The sequence below is a fragment of the Hippoglossus hippoglossus genome, chromosome 22 (genome assembly GCF_009819705.1).
Source record: "Hippoglossus hippoglossus isolate fHipHip1 chromosome 22, fHipHip1.pri, whole genome shotgun sequence".
Lineage (NCBI taxonomy): Eukaryota > Metazoa > Chordata > Actinopteri > Pleuronectiformes > Pleuronectidae > Hippoglossus > Hippoglossus hippoglossus.
In genome coordinates, this window is record NC_047172.1 from 872,374 (window position 1) to 897,373 (window position 25,000).

The 25,000-nt window shown below is 46.5% G+C and overlaps 1 protein-coding gene across 1 annotated transcript in view; it reads right to left on the reverse strand.

Annotated features, from left to right (window-relative positions):
* LOC117755616 (neuronal PAS domain-containing protein 3) overlaps nucleotides 1–25,000 on the reverse strand; it is a 229,591-nt gene that overhangs the window by 11,375 nt on the left and 193,216 nt on the right. The window contains 4 exon segments of the mRNA XM_034575547.1: nucleotides 4,792–4,898; nucleotides 7,027–7,220; nucleotides 8,785–8,903; nucleotides 23,608–23,788. Of these exon segments, the coding sequence (XP_034431438.1) occupies nucleotides 4,792–4,898; nucleotides 7,027–7,220; nucleotides 8,785–8,903; nucleotides 23,608–23,788 (601 nt within the window).

Consider the following 25,000-nt stretch of genomic DNA (forward strand, 5'->3'; position numbering starts at 1 on the left):
TTCCCATTGCATGTGAATGTCTCTCGATCGTGTCTCCGCCTGTCTGTCTCTCCTCTGTCGTCTTCTCCGCTGGTAATTCTCCGTCGCTCCTCTCTCTCTCTCTCTCTCTCTCTCTCTCTCTCTCTCTGCAAGTCCAAATCTCTCTCTCTTCTCTCATTCTCTCTCAGTTTTTTTGTGAGTAAGTCAGTTTCCCTCGTGTCCTGCTTCGTCTCCCTCGTCTCCCTCGTCTCTCTCCTCTGTCTTTTTGAAACTATATTATTCTAACGTGTCTTTTCTTCTTCTCGATCTCTTCTCTCTCCTCATTTGCTCTTTCTCCTGACGAAAATAAAAACACTTTCTTTGTCTTTCGTTCATGTGATCGGATGTAAACTAAAGTCTGACGCAGCAAACGACCAATCACCATCCACGTCTCCTTCGTACGTAGCTATCGACCGACGAGGTGTTGACGAGCTTCAGTGTTTTCTGTGCAGGAGAGAAAACCACTTCACCTCGGACTTTTTTAACTTTGCAGAACTTTTACATTCATAAAACACTAATCACTTTCAACCAAGGACACCAGACATACTACAGCACCTCCTACTGACAAGAGGCTGTAAATGCAATACAAAAAAGTTGTCAAAACTTATTCGGTTGTTTTTAAAATTTGCTTTATCGATATTTGATCTAGTTTAGGAACATTCAGTGTATTTTCTGTCCCTGAAGATTTCAAACTGACCCTTTATGAGGTTTTATTTTACTGTTGATATAGAACTTATCTAGTGTCCTAAAAGTAAAAGACTTCCTGTAGGACACATGAGCAGATGTGTAGCTTTTAAATTCTCCACACTTCAAACCACTGTCCTCATCTCGGCAGCTGACGCTTGAGAGACGAGTCCTGTTCTCGTCTTCTCCAGGTTTCTGTCCACGTCTTCCCTCCTTTCACTTTTACCCTTCATCCTTCCTTCTTGAAAAGAAGATGAATCGCTAAGATGAGAGTATTCTTTCTTTCCTTCTTTATTTCTCTAAATGAACACAGCTCTCCACTCGTCTATATCCTCCTCTCTTTTCTTCTGCAAATATTATTTCTTTCGACAGAGCTATACCTTATTTCTCTCTCTAATGCATCCTCGGATCCCTCAACTTTCACATATTCATCTTTTATTTTTTCCCCTTTCTCTCTTTCTTCTCGCAGCTTTTTCTACAAAAAGAACAAAGCATGAAGCATCTTCTCTCTCCTTGAGAAAATGAGCATTTCGTCCTCTGTTCTTTCTTTTCTCCAGCTGCAAATCACTCGTTCCCGCTTCTCTCCCTTTCTTAGAGAAAAGACGAATTTCTCTCTTGATCCCTTGTGCAAAGTGTTTCTCCACTTTCCCCCTTTCTCTCCGTCTGCCTACAAATCACTTTCCCCTGTTCCCTGCCTTTCCTTTTCAGAAGACAAGTTCACCCTCTGTTTCTTCTTTCTCTTTCTCTCGGAGTGGGAACGAGGACGGATTGACTTTGAGATCTGACCCGGGCTAAGACCGGCTGTCAGCAGGTAATGATAGAGACTTAGAGAGTGATGCCTCTTCACAGAGAGGGATCACGCCTCGTCCTCCACTTAAAAAGAACCCTTTTAAAATTTAGATCCCTGTTGAGAGAACAGGCTATCCCTCTAAAATACACCTTGATCGATTCCCTAACTATCTGACTCCTGCAGCAGCGGGGGAACCGAGAGTCGACGTGGAAATAAATCCCACAGAAAAGTCATAGCCTGTGAGCCGCTGCTGCTCTGCAGAAACAGAAAAATACTTTTTTTTATCACTTGAAAATCTGCAGCTTTTGGAAAACAACACAGAGAATTTCCTTTGGTTTTATGAACCCACGCCTACATTCATGTGAGCGGAAACCCCGCGACCTGTTTTAACCACAGGAACTTTCTGTATTTGGAAACTTTGGAACTTTTCCTGCAGCTTGAGCAGGAATCTGATTTCACTTTTGTCAGTTGAGAAAACTCAAAAACTTGTGATGCTCCAGGAAGAAGCTCGTGTCCATCATCACGTGACCGACACGAGAACAACCCGGTCACGTATGTTGTGTAAACGCTGCTTTAGGTTACGTCATTACCACATTTAACGGCGTCTGTTACTCAGACGATATTTTTATTATTGAAACCTGGTGAAGCAGATTACATTGACATGATTGTATTACTTTCATTTAGGACTCAAAAAGTTCCTACAACTAAACGCAGATAAGACTGAGGTCATCATGTTTCCATCCCCCACCCACCCTGTGAGGGTTGAGGGGCCTGGAGACAAACTCATCCTTCACCAACAACAGTAAAAAATAAACTACTGAGGCCTCGAATGTGCAAACTGAGCTGAAAACAAAGAGAACGTTTCCTATCGCCTGCACAAACTGAGCCCGAGACCCCAAACCAGCCCCCGTCCAGCTTCATCACGTCCGCTGAAACGAGTCGAGACTCATCCGACCGCTGTCCTGAAATCAGCCTCAGCACAATCAGCAGCGAGTTCATTAAGCCGCCAAATTAAACCGCCCCGAAGAAAAAGGCAGATTTCAGAACAATCTGACGAGCTCCAATTGATGGGGGAGGATGAACAGAAGAAAGAGAGGAAGCAAAAAAAGAGAAGACGCCGAGCACCTCCGGCGCCCCGTAACCATCCATTTCTGAAAGCACCCCTTTCAAAGAGGAAATTAATTTTGAAAGAGGAAGAATAAAACGAGCAGCCGAGGTGACCGAAGGTGCTGCATTAGACTACGCTCGACTAAAACCAAGTCATTTAAACCGCCGGCTGCCGGCTCGCCTCCCTGACCTCCGCTCCTCGCCGCAGACAGACAGAATAATCTCCGTCCATATTTCACTTCCTTTTTTTTTGTGTTTTACACATCCCCCACCCCCCCGACCACGTTCCATCTGACCCCGCCGGGCCACCGTAGAGTCACTTCCTGATTGCCACTCTGGATATTCAGAGCTCAGGAACTTTTGGAGAAGGTAATTGAAAAACTTTCAGGGAGCTCTTTTTTCACGGTGAGGTTTGTGACATGTTTTGGTTTTGTCATGAGTTATAACAGCGGTGAAGGTTGAGGCGGCGGCGGCTCAGCCACAGTCAAGGAAAATGTGTTGTAACTGAAATGAAGAAGAGATATTTGGTATCCACGCGTACAAACAGCTTAAATTGTTGAAAATCAATATGTGGTGACGTTAATGTGTCTGTGAAGTATCGAACCACCGTGACGTCACCCGTTGGTTTGTGAGCCGCAGCTTCACATCGTGTTCAGCGCCATCTTGGTTTTTTAGAACCAGATATAGAGGAGCAGGGGGTGGAGCCTGACTGAGAGCTAGAGGACACGCCCACCTACACCTGCAGTCTGCACCCATTGGACGGTACTAGCTGTCAATCACTCTGTGGTACCCCCCCCAACACATCCGCTGCTTTATGGTCTGTTTGACTCTAAATGATCATAATTCACTAAATGAACATCAGCTGTTTGAAGAAGACTTGAAACTAGAGACTGAGACAGAAACTCCTGAATGTTTACTGATGTTATAAAGTGAGAAGTCACTTTCTAGAGACTTCTATAGAAACTACCAGGGGAGTCGCCCCCTGCTGGTCAGAGGGAGAACACAGGTTTCAGTGACTTCTGAATTGGCTTCATTTTCTGGACCCAGTTTTTTTTTTAACTATGATCGCTGTATGTGGAAGTGTAGAGACACTTTGGTTCATTACGAAGGTCAGAGGTCAAGTGTGATCAGATCTCAGGTTTATGTTCGTTCACACCGACCTTCTCACTGAGGACACGTGACAGAACCAGGTCTGAACGGGCTCATTTATTATGGATGATCGAGACGTGTGAAATCATCAGAGGTGGCTGGACGCTGGTATCGAGATGAGTCCCGAGCTGCCGGGGAGAGGATCTGAATCTGTGCACCTGGAAACCTGAAGTAGACCCAGACTGCAGAGGAAGGAGACGTGCTCTGAGTCGTGGGGACGCAGCTCGGGGGGGACGCAGCTCGGGGGGGACGCAGCTCGGGGGGGGACGCAGCGAATCCCTCAAAGCAGGAAACTCAAACAACGGCGCAGAGCGTGTCAGCCGCAGCCGACACGCCGTGATAGGAGTCGACCGTGTGGTGTTGAGGCGTGTTCGTCCTTGCTGCGTGGTTATCATCTGGCGCTCTGCCTAAACACCGTCGCTGCCTCCGACGCACCGTGAAACGCGGCGTGGCTCCCGGCGCCGCCTCAGCTTTTACCGCCCCAGTAAAATCTGACTGCAGCAGCGAACAGAACGCAGCAAATCATCCAGACAGCCACTAAATAAGGACACCAGAGCACTTCCTGTGTGAGGGTGTGTGTGTATTCGGCCGCCTGACAAGGGTAATAACGCTGTGGAGCTGCTGAGAGGAAACTTTCTCTAAGTGGCCTTCGACTTTCACACTTGAATTTAGAAAATACGACACAAGGAGCAGCTCTCTGACACTGATTCTTATTTGTTTAGGTTTACATTAGATTTTAAAGAGTCAGGGAAAAACAGTTTAGAGTGAAGTTAAACATCTTCTGTCTGCCACAAGGGGGCGCAGACTGAAGAATCAGTAAAAGAAAATATAATAATATGACGAAAACAACTCGAGGTCCATTAACACACTTGTTCTGCAGCTTTCGTCCACTTCACATGTTCCTCATCAGATGTTCGTAAATCTCCAAAACAAGTGCACGATTGGACAATTAGTTGATATTTGATTTGTTTCCAAGGTCAGTAACAAATGATTGGACGCCGCTCGGTCCAATCAGAGCGGAGCATGTGGTCAGGTGTACTCACGGTCCAGGTGACACTGTCTGATTCCCTCCACGTCCTCAGCATGAATGAACTGGTAGCACCTTTTCCCCACGATGTCCACAGGGGTCAGGTCCATGTAGTCGTTGATTCTGAAACACAAATAATATTAAGAACATATGATTGAGTGCGAGCGCAGGGTTTTGAGCGAGAGCGTAACAAGAACTGAACGTGAAACTCAAACTGAGAGACCTCGCTCTCGGTTTGCAGATATGAACCGAGGGGATTCCACGCCGAGGACATTGGACACCTCCAGCCTCTATATAAGAGTTTTCATGTCTTTATAGAAATATTTGAAAGTTCGTTTGAGTTTTTATTAGTGAAATGCAACAAACTCGATGTCCACTGGCCCCCGGCTGCAGGATTGGTCTTTACGGTGTTTTTACAGTGTCTTTGCTCTGGTTGAGCCGCACTGACACTAAGTGGAAGTGTCGGGAAACACTGGAATAAATCTCTTGTCACGTCACGACAATTTGCTCTGGAACTCGACGATTAGAAAAAGACTGATTCAGGGAAAAATAAAAAGCTAATAAGCCGACAGCCGAGAGTGAGGCCCGTCCGTCTGTTGTACAGGTAACACACATCAGCTTTAAAAGGTTTAATTTGAACACATTTGCCACAGGATAGACAGAACAATTTCCCCCGGTTTCATTCTGATGGAGGGTGGACAGGGGGTGGGGGGGGGGGGGGGGGGGGGGGGGGGGGGGGGGGGATGGGATGGGGGGGACTAATGTCTGGCAGGCAGATAACGGCTCAGTCTTGTTCTTTAGAAAAATCCATCCTCCCATTTTCTCATTCTCTTAGAAACTCATCCTGAAATGGGGCCGTAATGGGAGCGACGTTTGTCTGTTCGCTGCCGAGACGCTTTCCGTCGCCCCGCACTGAAAATCATCCTCCGCCTCATGTTGTGTCTCTTTTCTCCACCCACCACAAAAAGCAATCTGTCTGCTATCATTTTTTTCCCCCCCCCTCCTCTCTTTTTATAATAAAACATGAAGGTTTTTTCTTTGCGTGATATGAATCTGGGCGGTCGGCCGGTTAACTCCTGAGCGGGGTCCTGATGCCTATCTGCTCTATCTGGACAGAGGGAAGCACAGATCCGTCAGTGACACGTCTGTTAAACCAGGGTCACACTTCCTCATGAATAAGAAGCTTCCACACGGGACACGGAGACTGCACGTGTGGAACATGTATGTGATCCACGAGAGGCGGAGCTTTCTGTTCGACGCTGGTGATTTGAAAATGGACGGATAAAAACAGTTTCTCTAAAAGTTAATTTTAATGTCGACGACCTTGGAGAACTTTTTACTCTGTGTCTGACGATCAATCTGATTCTGATGCTGGAGGTCGACGTTTTGAGGAGAAAATAATATAGATTTTCTTTTTCAATCACTGCAGCAATTTCCAGTGGAAAAATGAAGATATTATTTTGCTCTGACGATGGAAACACTTGAGTTTAGTTCCTTTATTACTCATCAACAACACGTGTGACAGACGCTGTGATTCCGACTGGTTGTAACTTCTGAATCTGTTAAAGTTTGGGAACGTAGACGTTTACTGTCGTCATGACACCAGAACGTTTCACAGGTTTAATTCTCAACATGACGATCAAAGTTCATAATTTTCATAATTCTTGTTAATTCTTTTGCTCGTGAGGGGAAATATTTTGTTTTTTGTTTGTCTGTCCTCTTGTTTTGTTAAATATATAAAATTATTGTGAATTCTAATTAAATAAAAGGGGAAATATTTTTGTTTTCCATCTTAATAAAATAAGATAAAAGATACTTTAAAAACATTTCCGACTTTTTTTCTTGATATAAAATAAATGTTTAAATATTTACATGTGTTGTGAAAACATTTCCTTGAAGTAAAACAGAACTTTTCTTGATTAAGAAAATAAAATTCAAACTACACATGGACTGAGTTTAACATCAACATGAACTCAGAGTGTGAACGGGACATTTCTACTTGTGGTGCTACAATGTTTTCATATCAGCAAATTGCTATTGAAGAAATATTGAGAAGTTTTTATGATGTGACATTTTGTCTTGTGAGTCCCAAAAAACAAAGATCATGTTTTCAAAGAAATCAATGTAAAAAAAACTACTTAGAAGTAAACGTTTTATTTCTTTTATTAAAAGTGACTTCCTTGTTCACTCCGGCCTCTAATCACTTTGTGAACGTGTTCCTGATTGTTAGGAAACCGTTTTCCGCACATACCTGTTCTCACAGTAGATGATCTTCAGGTCCATGTTCACTCGGGTGACGAACATTTGACAGTCGATGCGAACCTCGTTGATTGTGGGCGGCGGCAGCGCGTGAGCCACCACCACCATCCCGATGATCTGAATGGGCACTGAGCGGCTGTGCGTCAGCGTCATCCTGATGCGCAGACGCCCGGTGACGTGGATCACCTGAACGAGGAAACAGACGGACGGTGAGGCAGAGGCGGAGTCAGCGGGTCATGCTTACTGTAGCACTGTGTGTGTGTGTGTGTGTGTGTGTGTGTGTGTGTGTTGATGTGTGTGTGTTGATGTGTGTGTCAGTGCAAATGAGTGTGTAGTAATATATGCATTTGTGAATGTGAATAATTATGTGCGGCTCTTGTCTCCACTGAGATTTGCATGTGATCTGAATCCGCCAGGTGGAACATGGTACACACACACACACACACACACACACACACACACACACACACAAACACACACACACACACAGAATACAACATCAAACTTTATTGATGATTTATTCTGTGTCTCCACTGTAAGAAAAGAGAAAGTGATTTCCCCAGAATGACAAAGTAAAAGCACTTTACAGTTTTATATTAACGAATCAATCTCCAATGTTTTTCCTGTTTAATGAAACCAGTCGTTGTTTAAAAAAATAATGTAACATTGGATTCGTATATTAATCAATGAATTAATGAATCAATGAAACCATTTGTCTTTTCTTAACACTCTCATCTTTCTCTCTGCTTCTGGCTGCTGTCATCCTTCAGCAGATAGAGTGCATTAGTCCAGGATACACTGTGAGAGATCACACGCGCACACACACACACACACACACACACACACACACACACACACACACACACACACACACACACACACTGAGTCTGGAGAATCCTCTTTAATCCCTCCTCTCGATCTGCGAGCGGTGAGATGGTCACAGGGCTTAAAGGCCTGATGTGACACCTATGGGTCGGATATCCGTCATGCACACAGGACGCACTGTGCACATACACACTCGTGTTACACACAATAGAACAACAACAAGCAAAAAAGATCAAAGTCAACACATTGGACGGACGAAACAGAGCCCGTGTGCACGTTGTGTACAACCCATCAGCCAATGCTAACTTTGTAATATTGTAATGATACCATTTGATATAAACTCCTCATAATGTCATTAATATTATGATGGAGACAGATCGGTTCATCTCGATGAGTTGTAGATCATGTCTCTATTTCTGACTTCCACACATCATCACTGATCATACGACACGATGGGGGGAAATCTAACAATGCTACAAGACATGGAATACAAAAAGAACACAATGTGGAACAAGATGACATGAAACACACACACAGACACACACACACAGACACACACACACACACACACACACACACACACGGCACGTAGTCGTCCCTGGTGAGATTATAAATTTGCATATGGATCACTTCAATTGAACACAGATCATAAGACTGAGCCATCGACTAGCAACACACACACACACACGCACGCACGCACGCACGCACGCACGCACGCACGCACGCACGCACGCACACACACACACACACACACACACACACACACACACAACGACTGTCTAACTAAATTCTTGTCTGATGTTATATGAGACAATGTCTCGTGACCTCAGGGAGGAAATCACCTGATTTCCACTGGTTTCAGATTTAAAGTTAAATTAGTATTTTGCGTTCCACAGCTTTCAGAGTGAGAAGTTTAAAACCGAACCTTGAATCCCGAGGACTTGATGTGAACTCCTCTCTTCGTGAGCGTCGACTTCATCCGGATGAAGAAGGAGCGTTCCAGAATGTTATCAGGGGCCAAGAGGCTGGGACTGCTGGACTCCACTGACAAACACAAACACACACAAACACACACAAACACACACAGGATCAACTTAACATCAATATGTAACTTAGAGGATGATTGACTGTGTTGTTGTATTTACTGAACTATATGATCAGAGAGATTTTATTACACAAGTATATAAGTATATAAGTAGGTTTATGTCCCACGTTTTGTTGGATCAGTAAAAGTTGAGCCTTCGACCAGATTATGTCTCTAACGTTAGATAAACTTAATTACTCACAGCTTAGCTACCTTAGCTTGTAAAGCTGATAATAATAATATGTTGGAAAACATTTAAAAGGCGTCAACAGAGACAAACAAATGACAAGATTTCACACAGAGGATCTTCAGAGCGTCAGAAAGTCAAAGTGTTTGAGGCCGAAACACGAGCGGAGCCATTTTAATTGGTTTAAAACAAATAAATACATTCATTGTGTCAGCAGGGGCAGTCAGCCAATCGCAGCAGCTGTCAGGCTGTCAGTCATCTCCAAGGCGCACATGACAATCAAACGGCGAAACGTCAACACTTGTCTGGGGACAAAGACGAGGCGGACAGGACGTCCAGCTCAAATTAAAGGTTTGTTAAGGAGAACGACTCCGTGTGCGAAAGCTGCAATCTCCTCATGTCACGACTGTCAAAATAAAAGTCTTCATCCCCGAAGATATCAGCAACACGGTGTTTCAGATTATTGCTTCAGCGACAGTCGCGTCCTTCAAAACAAAATCCCACACAGTGAGCCCCCCCCCCCCCCCCGAGTCAGGAGGCGTCAGCGGTTACTGAAGGTGAGACGCTCCATTCGTCAGCCGCCGTCAGCTCCTAGAAATCAACTGCATATTAATAACTTCTCCATCCATCAGAGGGAGTGACGGGGGGGGGGAGACAGCCGGGAACGCCCCCTCACACACACACACACACACACACACACACACACACACACACACACACACACTGACCAGTTCAGCGGATGTTAAATGGTGTTAGTGTACTTGGAGGAACCCGTCACTTTTAATCAGTAATAACAAGTCTCCTCGACTTTACCATCTGAGATCTGTGACATCACAAAGATAATAAAGATGGACGACATGACGTCTCCCTGAAGGTGACTCGCCCCCTGGTGGCTGGCTGCAGTACAGGTCATAAACCCTGCCTCCTCCATGTTGGCAGACGGGACGTGGGACAAGTAAAAAAATGTTTGTCAAAGACACTGATGTTTGTTCAAGTGTGGGCGGAGACGTTATGATTGGCAGCTGAGACTGACTCCTGATTGGTGGAGCACGTGTATGGGCGGGATCTCGACCTCACAACTCTACAAACTCTGACTGTGATTGACGTCATCACCAGCAGGAGGCAGTGTTCACATCCAAGATATTACTGGGTTCATTTTGTACAACAGGAGGTGGAGGAGGAGGAGGAGGAGGTGGAGGAGGAGGAGGAGGTGCATCGTCCATTGACCCTGAAGCACTGAGTGCACGTTACCTTGTTGTTGTTGTTACCATGGCAGCGTACGTGTGTGTCTCAAAAGTTAAACGTCTGCTGATGAAAACGAAAATCATTTCTTTACTTTTTCAGAACTTGGCCCGATCGGATCCCAACTGGTGTCACGTGGAACATGCCTCCATCAGGTGGGTCTGTTGTGTCAATGCTGCGTGTGTGTGTGTGTGTGTGTGTGTGTGTGTGTGTGTCTGTGTGAGTGTGTGTGTGTGTGTGTGTGTGTGTGTGTGTGTGTGTGTGCTTCTTAAAAGCTCCACCTTCTCCTGCTCACACACACACTCACACACACACACACACTCACACACACACACACACACACACTCACACACACACACACACACACACACACACACACACACACACACACTCACACTCACACACACACACACACACACACACACACACACTCACACACACACACACACACACACACACACACACACACACACACACACACACACACACACTCACACACAGGTCTCTGGTGGACGTCCTGGTTTGATCAGCACTGATACGTGTTGACAACGTCTAATCTGAGAAAATTGAAAGAAATGAATTAATATGCAAATTCATCCTTTATAATATAAATGTCCTTGAAGAGGGAGAGAGAGAGAAAACAGGAGAGAGTGGAGGGAATAAAGGAGGCGAGAGGAGGAATGAAAGGAGAGAGACCAACAAGAGATAAGAGGAACGAGAGAGTGGAAAAAGAGGGGAACACTGGAAAAGAGTCAAAATAGTGGAAAGAGAAAAAGAACAGATGAGGTGAAAGAAGCGATGGATAAAAGTAAAAACATTAACATGGAGAGGGAGAGAATAAAGGAGCAGAGACGAAGGAGAAAGGAAAGAAAAAGGGAAGAGAAGCAAAAGGCAAAGGAGAAAAAAGTAGATCAGGAAAGAATGGGAAGATGAACGTTGAAGAAAGAAAGAGAAACAGAAGGAGGAGAAAGAAACGAGGACAGGCGTCTCCCCAGGAGAAGCAACAACTCCCTGCCTCCTCCCCCTCTCTCGCTCCCTCCATCCCTCCGTCAGTCGGGCGGTTTTCTCGCAGTCCTCCAGGAAATCAGCCGCCGATCTGACGGAGGAATAATGATGATGGAGGGAGCAGGAGAGAGGGAGGACGGACGAACGACAGGGGAACTGGACCCTCTCTCTCTCTTTGTTATTCACTTTGAATTAATGGGATTAGTTTCCCCCACAGACCCACACACACACACACACAGACAGACACACACACACACACACACACACACACACACACACACACGCACACACACACACACACACACACACACACACACACACACACACACACACACACACACACACACACACACACACACACACACACACACACACACAGCGTTCATTTACAATTAAACCATTTCTGCATGAACGAAGGAGAAAAGGAAAAAAGAAGAAAATACTAGAAGAAGAAGAGGAGCGAGTGGGCGAGAGGAAAGAAAACAGAGACAGAGAAGAAGAAAGAATGGAAGAGGAGAAGAGGGAAGAGAAGATAAACCAAAGAAGAAGAAAGAAGATAAGAGAGAAGTGGAAGCAGGAGGGGGAGAAAAGAAAAGAAGAAGAAAACAGAGGGAGGACGAGACAGAATAAAAGATGAAGCTGAAGGAGAGAAATAAAGATAATAATAATATAAAAAATAAAGAAAAACACAAAGATGTGGTAGAAGAAGGAGAGGAAGAGGAAGTAGAGGGGGAGAGAAGAGGAAGAGGTAGGAAGAAAGGAAGAGGAAGTAGAGTAGGAGAGAAGAGGAAGAGAGGAGAGGAAGAGGAAGTAGAGGAGGAGAGAAGAGGAAGAGGTAGGAAGAGAGCAGAGGAAGAGGAAGTAGAGGAGGAAAGAACAAGAAGAGGTAGGAAGAGAGCAGAGGAAGAGGAAGTAGTGGAGGAAAGAACAAGAAGAGGTAGGAAGAGAGCAGAGGAAGAGGAAGTAGAGGAGAAGAGAAGAAGAAGAGGTAGGAAGAGAGCAGAGGAAGAGGAAGTAGAGGAGGAGAGAAGAAGAAGAGGTAGGAAGAGAGCAGAGGAAGAGGAAGTAGAGGAGGAAAGAACAAGAAGAGGTAGGAAGAGAGCAGAGGAAGAGGAAGTAGTGGAGGAGAGAAGAGGAAGAGGTAGGAAGAGAGCAGAGGAAGAGGAAGTAGAGGAGGAAAGAACAAGAAGAGGTAGGAAGAGAGCAGAGGAAGAGGAAGTAGTGGAGGAAAGAACAAGAAGAGGTAGGAAGAGAGCAGAGGAAGAGGAAGTAGAGGAGGAGAGAAGAAGAAGAGGTAGGAGGAGAGGAGAGGAAGAGGAAGTAGAGGAGGAAAGAACAAGAAGAGGTAGGAAGAGAGGAGAGGAAGAGGAAGTAGAGGAGGAGAGAAGAAGAAGAGGTAGGAGGAGAGGAGAGGAAGAGGAAGTAGAGGAGTAGCAGTTGAAGTGAGGGGGGAAATAATGGAATAAGAAGATTTGGAGGAGAAACAGATGGAAGGGAGGAATACAAAGAAGGGGAGAAAGAGGAGGAATGGAGGGAAGAGTAGAAGAGAGATGGAGGGAGAGAGGAGGTGGAGTGGTTGAGGAGGAAAAGACGAGCAGAGAAGAAAGGAGGAGGAGCAGAGGGAAGAAGAAGAGCAGGAGGACGAGGGTAAGGGGGGGGGGGTCATGTGGGGATTCAGAGGTGTTTTCTCATTCTGCTCGCTCGGCGTGCGTTGCCGTGGCGTCTTCGGGGACGACGCTCCTACAAGACAAAGATTAGCGCTACAAAGGCAGCAGGTGGCTGCCGGCTCCGGCGCCGCCGACTCTGGGACCTAATTATCTACAGCGCGGAAACTTTCCCCCGTTTGAAGGACAAATGATTAATTAAAAAGAACAACTCACCTACGCCTGTGATCTTTGGACAATACCCAGAGTGCCCAGGGTTCTTTCCACATGTTACATGGCGTGTGTGTGTGTGTGTGTGTGTGTGTGTGTGTGTGTGTGTGTGTGTGTGTGTGTGTGTGTGTGTGTGTGTGCGTGTGTGTGTGTGTGTGTCTCGGCGGGACGGTGTATCATTGTCAGACAGTCTAATAACGCCGCCTGGTTCATGGAGCTCGTTGTGTCCGACTGATAACAAGCTAACGTGACGGCGCCGAGACAAAGCCAGCAACAGCAAGGTCACGGCAACCTCCACCAGCCGCCACGACAATACATCGCCATGACAATACATCGCCATGACAATACATCGCCATGACAATACCTCGCCACGACAAAACGGTGCAATGACACCAAACTCAACAATCAAAGTGTAGAGAATCACTTTCAGAGCAGCTTCAGTCCGTCTTTCCTCTTCAGTCGTCCTCCGACTTGACTTCCTGTTACTCTGCTGATTCTCGTCTTCAGACAGACGATGAGTTTCCTGTTCGACGGTTCAAGGTCCAACTTATTCTTCCACAACAGCAGCAACCGCCAACGACAAAAGGCCCGACCGGCGCCGAGGCCGCAAAGACAACACAAACGTAACAGACTCACACAGACTCACTGTCAGAGAACATCTGTCGCCGTGGAAACGTGAATGACCTCGAACAGGTAATAACAACCTTCGCTTTTAAAAATGTGATTTCCAGAAAATAAAATCTCCTACTGAGGCCTTCAAAGAACAGAAGTTGTTAAGAGACTTTTATTTTCACAAGGAAGTGACATTTGTGTGTGTGTGTGTGTGTGTGTGTGTGTGTGTGTGTGTTCCAGGTGTGGCTCATGTTGTGGGGACCTAAGTCTATTTACACATTATTATGGGATGAAAAGCAAATCACACAAAACATAAATCATTACATTTTAAAGTGAAGACTTTAAGTTCACGTCAAGTTAAGTTAAGATTAGGTTTAGTTTAAGTAAAGGTTAGGTTAAGGTTAGGATAGGGTTAATTTAAGGTTATGTTCATGTTAAGATCATGTTTAGGTTTGTGTTTCAGTTAAGTTAAGGGTTTAGGTTAAGTTAAGGGTTTAGGTTCTGAATACAGTAAATATCAATCTGTCCCTCAGCTCCTCTGTCTTACATGTCCTCTCTCTCCTCCTCCTCCTCCTCCTCCTCCTCCTCCTCCTCCTCCTCCTCCCTCTCCGACAGGACGGAGAGGGAGGAGAGGGAGGAGAGGGAGGACTTCCTGCAGCCTCCCTTTGTTACCCACAATGCAACAGCACAACATAACAGCCAAGTGTGTTATGGCTGTTATATACATGTTGTCAGTGAGAGTTGAATTGTGTAAACACTCTGTAACTGTCCTGTCATGTTCCTCACTGTCGCCTCCGCCGATGTAATTGAATCACTAACGTCAGCGGGGGAGGAACGGGGGGGAGGGAGGGAGGGAGGGGGGAGGGAGGGGGAGTCTGGCCTTATGAATAGAATGTGTTACCTCTCAGGGAGGATTTGACAAATTGTGTCAGGAAGAAAAGCCAGAGCGATAATTTTTCGGTTTACTGAAGGAGGAGGAGGAGGAGGAGGAGGAGGAGGAGGAGGAGGAGGAGGAGGAGGAGGAAGGAAATGGATGAGTCAGAAAAAGAAGGAGAAGAAAAATGAAGAACGAAGGAGGGAAAGAGGTAAAGAAGGAGTAGAGGGAAGAGGAGGAGGAAGGAGAGGATGTAGAGGACAGGAGGTAGAGAAAGAGAGGAAGAGGAGAGGAGGAGAGGAAAAGATGAAGGACACACACACACACACACGCACACACACACACACACACACACACACACACACACACACACACACACACACACACACACACACCACTTGTACTTCTTCACACAGATTTAAAATGTGTGTGTGATGGTAGATTCCCTCAAAGCCTTTTTCCCACAATACAAGAGCCTGGGAACCAAAGGTAAAGAGAGGTAAAACCACTCCTCTTCCTCCTCTTCCTCCCTCTCCTCATCCTCCTGCTCCTCTCCCCCTCCCCCCCCCCCCACCCCCCCCCCCCCCCTCCTCCTCTCTGCAGTGATGAAGAAAGACTTTTACTTTGACAGTCTCATCAGAACAATGAGCTCAAATCAAACAGCGCTCTAATAGTCTGGAGACGCATCCAACTCGTCTTTGTCTTTCTTCTTCTTCTTTTTTTCCTCCCTCCTGTCTCTCCTCCACAGAGACACCTCCCCCCCGCCTCACCCCCACGCCTCCCCCGCTCACTGATCTCCCTGTGTCGGGACTTTAAGGCTTTTTCTAATCTGTCTTTAGCTCCTCGTCTTCCTCTTCTGGGGATGGATTCCAGTGAAAAGACGCCTGAAGAGGGAGCGACAGAAGGGAGGGTTGGAGGAGGCCATGTGGCCAAATGTATGTGGACACTTTGTCCTGTAGCTCTGGGTCTGTCCCCGCTGGTTTGGGTCCCAGTGAAGAGAAAACGTCATTTGTTTTTTCCAGATGAGAAGCCATAAGAGTCGTGATCGCCCCCTGGTGGCTGGCTGCAGTATCGCTCATAAACCCCGCCTCTTGTTTGTCCACTGAGAAAAAACACGTCTGATTTATTTTTAATGAGATTTATCTTTTCAGATGAAAACTTCAGAACATATCATCTTTTTCTCTGTATTATTTTTCATCTCCTCTATAGCTTTCTCTTTTGTCCTCTCGTCCTTCTGTCTTTATTTCCTCTCTTTTACTTTCTGTCCTCGTCCCTCCGTTCGTGTTTGGCCAGAAGACAGCGGCGTCCCCAGATAAAACACGACCAAACAAGGGAGAAAAAACACAAGAAGAAGAGGAGGAGGAGGAAGAAGAAGAAGAAGGAGAGTGTGTTTGGTGTAATTGGATGCAGGCGGCGGCAGAGCGAGGGACAGATGGACGGACTGAGCAGATTAACATCGGTAATCAGAGGAAGGCGTGACGAGGAGTAGACGCGGCGGCCGTGTTCATCGAGCTGCTAACTGCTTTAACAGACACGTCCGTGAGGAGCTGCCGCCGCCGCCGCCGAACTCCAACCACGACTTCTCGTCTGAGACCAGATGGAGACGACGACGTGTTGTTTTACTGGAGAATTTCTAAACACGACGTTTCACCGAGATACGAACGTGAACCTCCGTCGAAATCCTGCTGATTTCAGAACTTTATTTAAACAAAGTTCTTGGACGACCTGTATTATCTGAAATGACCAGCAGAGGGCGACTCCACAGTTTCTCAAAGAATTAAGTTTCTTTCTACCCTCCTTCCTTCCTTCCTTCCTCATTCCTTCCTATCTTTCCCTTTCCTTCCTTCCTTCCTCATTCCTTCCTTCCTTCCCTTTTAACCATTTCCTTCTTTATTTCTTTCTACATCAGTAAAGGTGCTCCCCACCTTTTCCCTCTTTTCATCTATATTTATTCATTCATTCATTCATTTCATTTCTCATCTCTCCTCCTCCTCAAATATCATCATGTCTTCACAGTGCTCCCTGTCTCTCTCTCTCTCTCTCTCTCTCTCTCTCTCTCTCTCTCTCTCTGTCTCTCTCCCTCTCTCTCCCTCTCTCTCTCTCTCTCTCTCTCTCTCTCTCTCTCTCTCTCTCTCCCCCTCTCTCTCTCTCTCTCCCCCTCTCTCTCTCTCTCTCTCCCTCTCTCTCTCTCTCTCTCCCTCTCTCTCTCTCTCCCTCTCTCTCTCCCTCTCTCTCTCTCTCCCTCTCTCTCTGTCTCCCCCTCTCTCTCTCTCTCTCTCCCCCTCTCTGTCTCTCTCTCTCCCTCTCTCTCTCTCTCTCTGTCTCTCTCTCTCTCTCTCTCTCCCTCTCTCTCTCTCTCTGTCTCTCTCTCTCTCTCCCTCTCCCCCTCTCTCTCTCTCTCTCTCCCTCTCTCTCTCTCCCTCTCTCTGTCTCTCTCTCTCTCTGTCTCTCTCTCTCTCTCTCTCTCTCTCTCTCTCTCTCTCTCTCACAAATTAAAACTTGGGTCCTGGACTTTGAGAAGTTCCTGTGTTATCGTGACAGACAGATAGCAGAGAGGAGCGCTTCATTTGTCGTCCGGAGCCGCCCTGTCCTCTGCTGCTGTTATCTGAACAGCTCTTATTGTAAACAGCCCCGGCCTCGTTAAGAAGCCTAATTAGAAAACTGTAATAATAATAGCCCGTGATTGGCTATTGTGTACTCTAAAGATTCCATTTAGAGCGGCAGCGAGCGGCGGCGGTTTAATAAAACTTAACCAAACGGATAATTTTGCTTTAGTAATAATCCTCAGCCTCTGAAAAGTTCTTTGTTTGCCTCAAGTGGTTTTATTGCTTTTCTTAAAAAAAAAAAAAACACACTCTCGTGACACTGATTTAATTAATTTGAGCACTTTTACTAAATCCATTGTGACTAATTCTCCCAGTGAGTGGAGTTTGGAGGATGTATGGAAATCATTTAGCAGGAAGAAGCTCTTTATGTGTCAGGAAAGACTCAGTTCAGTCGAGGCTGCAGCTCAAACTCAAGTTTTACAGCAGCAGTTCGTTTCTTCAGGCCGTGATCAGAAACACAAACACCAGGGAGAGAAGAACGAAGGAGGGAAAGAGGTAAAGAAGGAGTAGAGAGAAGAGGAGGAGGAAGGAGAGGATGTAGAGGACAGGAGGTAGAGAAAGAGAGGAAGAGGAGAGAAACACAAACACCAGGGAGAGAAGGACGACCTGATATGACTGGAACCATCTTTTAAAAACGTTTATTTAACGTTTACTTTGACTTTTTAGTTTGGTCCATGTCCCATCTGCTAACATGGAGGAGGAGGGTTTGTGACCTATACTGCAGCCAGCCACCAGGGGGCTGTCATGTCGTCCATCTTTATTAAAGTCTATGAAAATTAAAGCTTTTAAAATCATATTTCCACAGTTTTCTATAAGACACAGAGTTTGAGATAAAACACACAACAAACGAGGCTTGACGCTGAAATGTTCGATCTTCACTCCTGTAAAGATAAGTGTGTGTGTGTGTGTGTGTGTGTGTGTGTGTGTGTGTGTGTGTGTGAGTGTGTGTGTGTGTGTGTGTGTGTGTGTGTGTGTGAGTGTGTGTATCCCGCCAGATCTGACCTTTGCCTCTTGGCGTGGAGTCCAAGTGACATTTCAAATACAAACACACTCCAGCATGAACACACACACACACACACACACACACACACACACACACACACACACACACACACACACACACACACAGCTTGTCCTTGGGCGGCTGCCGCTGCCGATGGCCGCTCTAAATGACATTAAACGTAGGTGACTGTAAACTTGGGTAATTATGATAAATGTGAGCGATTATGACGAATTATTCCCCTCCATTGTGCTAATAGCGTAATTAGCAACAATAATCAAAGACTTATGATGTTGAAATAAGGCGACGCCGCGGACAATTAGACCGCGAGGAGCTAATAATGGAGAACTTATGGTGTTTTGCTGGAGGGCAGAACCACTGTTACTTCCAGAAGGACTTTGAAATTTACTGTTTTTCTAACTAATTCTTCCCTCTGATGAGAGAAAATTGAAATAAATACTCAATTAACTAGGAGCTTGGTGGCGTGAATCTGAGGGAAATTAATAACATGACGCTGGGGAGTCAAGCAACTTGAGGAAAGTTAAACTTGGGAAAAGTTGGAGAGGAAACACTGAGGGGGTGAAGTCTGCGCTGGCTGGAATTTAAGATGCAGTTTTAAACGTGAACATTGTGATAACACAGATTATCGTCCCAGAGAAGAACAGAAACGATAAACGACAAAGCAAACAAAGAGTTGTTGCTTTTCTGTTAAAGAAGTGAAAATTCAGGGCCAATAGTTTTGTTCATTTGAAAAAAATAATTGTAAATGATAAAACTAAAGTTAGAAATATATTTGATAAATATCAAGTATTTACTGAAGTCCCTTAAAAACCTTAACAGTGATACTTCAAGCAAGTGAAGTTTGGGGCTGATCTGACGACAGCTACTCAAAATACAACTTCCTGTTTCATGGCGAAACTTCAAATTCCAGGCGACGACACAGAAAAATGAAAAGGCAATCTTCCAACAACCTTTAATCTGACGATCTCTACATTATGTTTTCTATTTCATGTCTCTTTACTTCAGAGGCTGAGAAATTAAACCTCGCTAAACAATTTTAGCATTTTTTGCATCAAAATTGTATTCAACTTGGACAGAGGAGAAACTCCTTCCATCTTCGGCCCTAATGATTTGGAAGCTTTTGCAGTAATTGAGAACGATCGTTATTGAATTTTATCTCCACAAAAAGTTTCCTTAAAAGCGGCAGCTCCCAAGGAGGTCAAAGGTCAAAGTCAAGTCACATTTCATGTTCTGAAATGTTCCCGTGACCCTCGGCTGATGATGTGTAAGTGAGAGAAAATGAGAGTTTCCCCTCTTCTCCGTCTTATGAGTAATAATTTTCCTCCACTCAGCCTTCAGAGCATTTAAAGACGAGCAGCCTCTCAGCCTCGGTTTGACTGATATTAGTCAAATTGCGTCACGTGCTTTTAAAGATGACTCTCTTTAACTGCAAGAGGGTGAACGCAGCGTCGGGCTTCAAAGTGAGATCGCTCTCCTCCAAGGTCGACTCGTGTTTTAACTCCACTTTCAGAACTCTGAGCTGTGACTGAAACGACGGGGTCAGCTGTGTGATGTGTAACCACGGAGCAGGCAGCGTTTAGTCTTGATATATAATCAAAAACACATGATCTCTGCTGCAGAATTAATTTGTTACTTCTCTGCCATCCAGAGGTTTCTGTGTTTGAGCAGAAAACGTCCTGCTGCGTCGTTCATGTGTGAAAGACAAACTCCGGAGAAGAGTCAGGACCTCGTCGTGAGGACATTCTCCGGAGTTCACGTCTGAAAACAGTCCAGCGAATGACTCCGTGTTTCTTTATTGATTCTCTCTCTCCTCCTCTTCCTCCGGATGAAGTCAGCAGGTAGAAAAAGCTCCCAAAACAGCACATGATGAATCATTAGCATACAGAAAGACGCAGTGGTGTCCTGAGTGTGAAACCTCACGGAGAAACAAAGGCAGCAGCGATCGATCGACAGAGCCGACCGCTGCATGAAAGAAGAGGCGGGTGATGAACGGAGGAACGCTGGCGAGGGAGGAACCAAAGGAACAAAGATGCATCGAGGAGGAGAAGATGGAAACAAATGGGAAAAGCTCAACCGGACACATGCAGCATTCGCCAGGTATCGACTGGATCGAAAACTAATGACGAAAGTGCCTGAGGAAAAGTATTAGTCACTGTCTGCAGAGGAGGACGCCACGAACGTAACGTTAAAGAAATAATATAAAAGAGAAAAGACACTTTAGTCCCGTTTGTCCACAGTTAGAATGATGTGCGATTAAATGTCCTCAATACTGGAATCATGAGGTGGATTCCTTAGCTTTTGTTTTACATGAAAAACATTTGGGTTTGAAACAAAATGATGAATATTCAGGATTTAATATCCTGGTATTTACATCTAAACGTAATGAAGTGAAGCATCTGTTGGATATAAATGTGGTTTTTGGAGTGTTGGGCTTTTTCCCGCCGATGTATGGTCTCACATTTTGGATTGAAAAATCCAAAATCCATCTTTCAAGGGAGCAGGTCTTTGTGTTTAAAAGTCCGACCGAAACTCGAACCAACTAAGTGCCACTTTACGCTGTGCAGAATAAGTGGAGGGAGGAGGAGGAGCTGCACGTGTGCAGTGACCAGGCTGCTTCAGTGCATGTAAACGCTGTGATTGTCTGAGGATGAAATGAACAGGACCCTGATACCATTCACCCACCTCCTCCTGGGAAGCTCTCATACAAATTCATACCAGCCACTTTTTATTCCTCCTCTCCTTCTGCGGACAAATTAACATTAAAGAACACATACATGAATCTTAATGCTCGCTCTCCCTCTCTCTCTGGTCACATTATCATTGGGGATCGCTCCTTCACATTCATACATGTCCGTCTGAAACCTCTCCCTCCCGCCTCGCTCTTTTTCTTTGGTGAAATTAACATTGCTAAGCACTCGTGCACATTCAAACACGTCCCTACATCCCTCGCCGCTCTCTTTCTCTCGCTTTCTTCACGTCTCTCTCTTTCTAGGCAGATTAACATGGGAGAACAAACACCTTTGTCCTCATCTCCTCCGTCTCTGTGGCCAAATTAACACTGGGAATCACTGAGACGTTCACACAGGCCTCTGTCCCTCCTTCTCCTCTCGGACGTCTTCATATCGTCATATCTTTATAGGCAAATTAGCAGTGGGAAACACCCCTCCATGTTTTAGATCCTCTTTTCTCTTCTGTCTCTCCAGACAAATTGACACTGACAACTGCATATATGTCCTCTTATCCTCCGTCGCTCTCTCCATCCGCACTCGGGTGCGCGGGGAGGCTCGGTTAGAGGTTTGCAGAAAGTCAAAGACAAAAAAAAAGAAAAGAAAAAGAACAAAACCCTCAAATGTGGAACTCCAATTAATTTAAAGCCCCCCCGCACACCCATCACCGGCACCAATCAGCCAAGAATAAATCCGCGGCAGATCTAATTACCGCACTGTCTCCAAAGACTCCGGCCGCCGCAAAGCCAATCTTCCCCTCGTTGTTTGAACAGGCTGATGAACTAAGGGACTAGATGGATATCAAGTCATTTTGTTTAATTTATAAATGGATTTCCCCCTAATACTTAAATTATCATCAGCATGAGAGAGGCACAATGAAAAGCTTTGGAAGGTAAAAAGTCTTGAACATGTGGTGAAGGAGAGGATGGAGGGAGGGAGGGATGGAGGGAGGGAGGGATGGAGGGAGGGAGGGAGGGATGGAGGGATGGAGGGATGGAGGGAGGGAGGGAGGGAGGGATGGAGGGATGGAGGGATGGAGGGAGGGATGGAGGGATGGAGGGATGGAGGGAGGGAGGGATGGAGGGATGGATGGAGGGATGGAGGGATGGAGGGATGGAGGGAGGGAGGGATGGAGGGAGGGAGGGATGGAGGGATGGAGGGATGGAGGGAGGGAGGGAGGGAGGGATGGAGGGATGGAGGGATGGAGGGAGGGAGGGATGGATGGAGGGAGGGAGGGATGGAGGGATGGAGGGATGGAGGGATGGAGGGAGGGAGGGATGGAGGGAGGGAGGGAGGGATGGAGGGATGGAGGGATGGATGGAGGGAGGGATGGAGGGAGGGATGGAGGGATGGAGGGATGGAGGGAGGGATGGAGGGATGGATGGAGGGAGGGATGGAGGGATGGAGGGATGGAGGGAGGGAGGGATGGAGGGATGGAGGGATGGAGGGATGGAGGGAGGGAGGGATGGAGGGAGGGAGGGAGGGAGGGAGGGATGGAGGGAGGGATGGAGGGAGGGAGGGAGGGATGGAGGGATGGAGGGAGGGATGGAGGGATGGATGGAGGGAGGGATGGAGGGATGGAGGGATGGAGGGAGGGAGGGATGGAGGGATGGAGGGAGGGAGGGAGGGATGGAGGGATGGAGGGATGGATGGAGGGAGGGAGGGAGGGATGGAGGGATGGAGGGATGGAGGGATGGATGGAGGGAGGGATGGAGGGATGGAGGGATGGAGGGATGGAGGGATGGAGGGAGGGAGGGATGGAGGGATGGAGGGATGCAACGAATCCCAATGAGGAATGTGTCCGTTCTCCGTTTACACCAGCGACGGCTTTTCAACGTGTCACGCTAATTGTATTCAAACTTACAGCAGGGCATGCTGGGATACTGGGGAACGAGCGAGGGAAGAGGAGGATGAGGAGGATGAGGAGGATGAGGAGGATGAGGAGGGTCGAGGAGGATGAGGAGGATGAGGAGGATGAGGAGGATGAGGAGGATGAGGAGGATGAGGAGGGTGAGGAGGATGAGGAGGGTCGAGGAGGATGAGGAGGATGAGGAGGATGAGGAGGAAGAGGAGGATGAGGAGGATGAGGAGGGTAAATATGAAGCAAACACCTGCAGGTGCAGCATGGAACCATCGTGACCATCACACGAAAACAACTAAATCCACAGTTCACCAGTGAGGTCGTGTTTTAGTTAGGTGAGTGTGATCCTGGATCAAGTGGATTTGAATGTGGTTTCATGAGGGGACTGATGGACTGATGGACTGATGGACTGATGGACTGATGGACTGATGGACTGATGGACTGATGGACTGATGGACTGATGGACTGATGGAGGCATGAGCTCCACTGAGTGACGTTGTGTTTACCACATTAACTCTTCGGTTAATATTTAACGTTTCATGAACCTTAAGAGTTCAAAACTCCATCATCCGTCTCTGTTCACTTCCCTTCTGAGTTCAAGTGTCTTTAAAAGTGATGATGAAGATGACGGGACCTGTCTGTCTCTGGTTTCCTACCTGGTTCCGGAGTCTCGGAGTGCGACGACGACGAGGCCGAGGACGCCCCGTCTTCGTTGACGGTTCCCTGGGACAGAGACAGCCCTCGGCCGGGGGGGAGCTTCATGCCGAGCTGCTCCGCCATCTCCACGTGATCGCCGGGGTGGATGTAGTCGAACGAGCTGCTGCCGGTCAGCTCCACCTGCGGAAACACACAGATCAGAACACGTCAAACTCCTTCTCGTCTCATTGCTTCTTCTCCACCTATTGGTCAATCTTCCTCCCTCTTCTTCACCCTCATCATCCTCTGCAGTATCTGCAGAGTTGTGGAATCGGCTCAAACTTTCCTTTGTCGTCTTTCTCCTTGTTTTACCTGCTCTTCCTCTTTTTTACTTTTTTAACCCGTTTCTTCACACTTTCTTTGACTTACACCTCCTCTTCCTCGCTTCCCTGCCCCCCCCCGCGCTCCTCTAATCCCTCCTTTTGTCACCCTCGTCCGCTACGCCTCTTCCCACTTGTCCCACCTAGTCATCCAGCTTGTTCTTCTCCTCCATGACTCCTTATCCCCTTTCCCTCATCCTTTCTTTCCAGATCTTCCTCCTCCTCCTGCTCGTATAATCCATCCCTCGGCGGCCGTGGAGAATCAGCGGCGTTTTCTCTTTCTCATGGAAATCGAATAAATAAGATGCGTCTTATTAAATAAACAGAGTCCCTTCACCTTAAAGACTCTCATTAGCGGCGATAGAAGCGGATTTGTCTTTGTTAATTGGAGATGAGACGAGGGAGCGGCGCCAAAGCCACAGCGCTGCGCTACAGACGTGCACGTACACACACACGTACACACACGGATTCATGTCAAGGTTATAAATACACACAAACACTGAACATGTGCACGCTCGATTTTCCACGGTGTCACGTGACAGTCGTTTAACGTGTGTGTTTTCATTTGTAGCGAATCAAAAACACATTTATTTCCACACGCTAATCTGGTAAAGAGAGAGTGTGTGTGTGTGTGTGTGTGTGTGTGTGTGTGTGTGTGTGTGTTCAGGATTTTGGGGGTCCACTGGGACAAAGGGGATTACATGGGTGTAATCCCATTAATAAGAAATCCCTTTAAGGCAATTTAGTCCCCTCATAAAGTCTCATCTGGAGCAGAAAGTGATGATTAAGAAATGAGACCGATCACTGAATCACACACACACACAGACACACACACACACAGACACACACACAGACACACACACACACAGACACACACACACACACACACACACACACACACCCTGGTGCACCATGGGAGTTAGTGTTCATGTTTACACGTTACACTGCTAATTGGACCTACATTGTTCTTCTTCGCAATAACACGCCGACTTTTAATCAATTAAAACTTGGCAGAACTGTTTTACATAAAGTC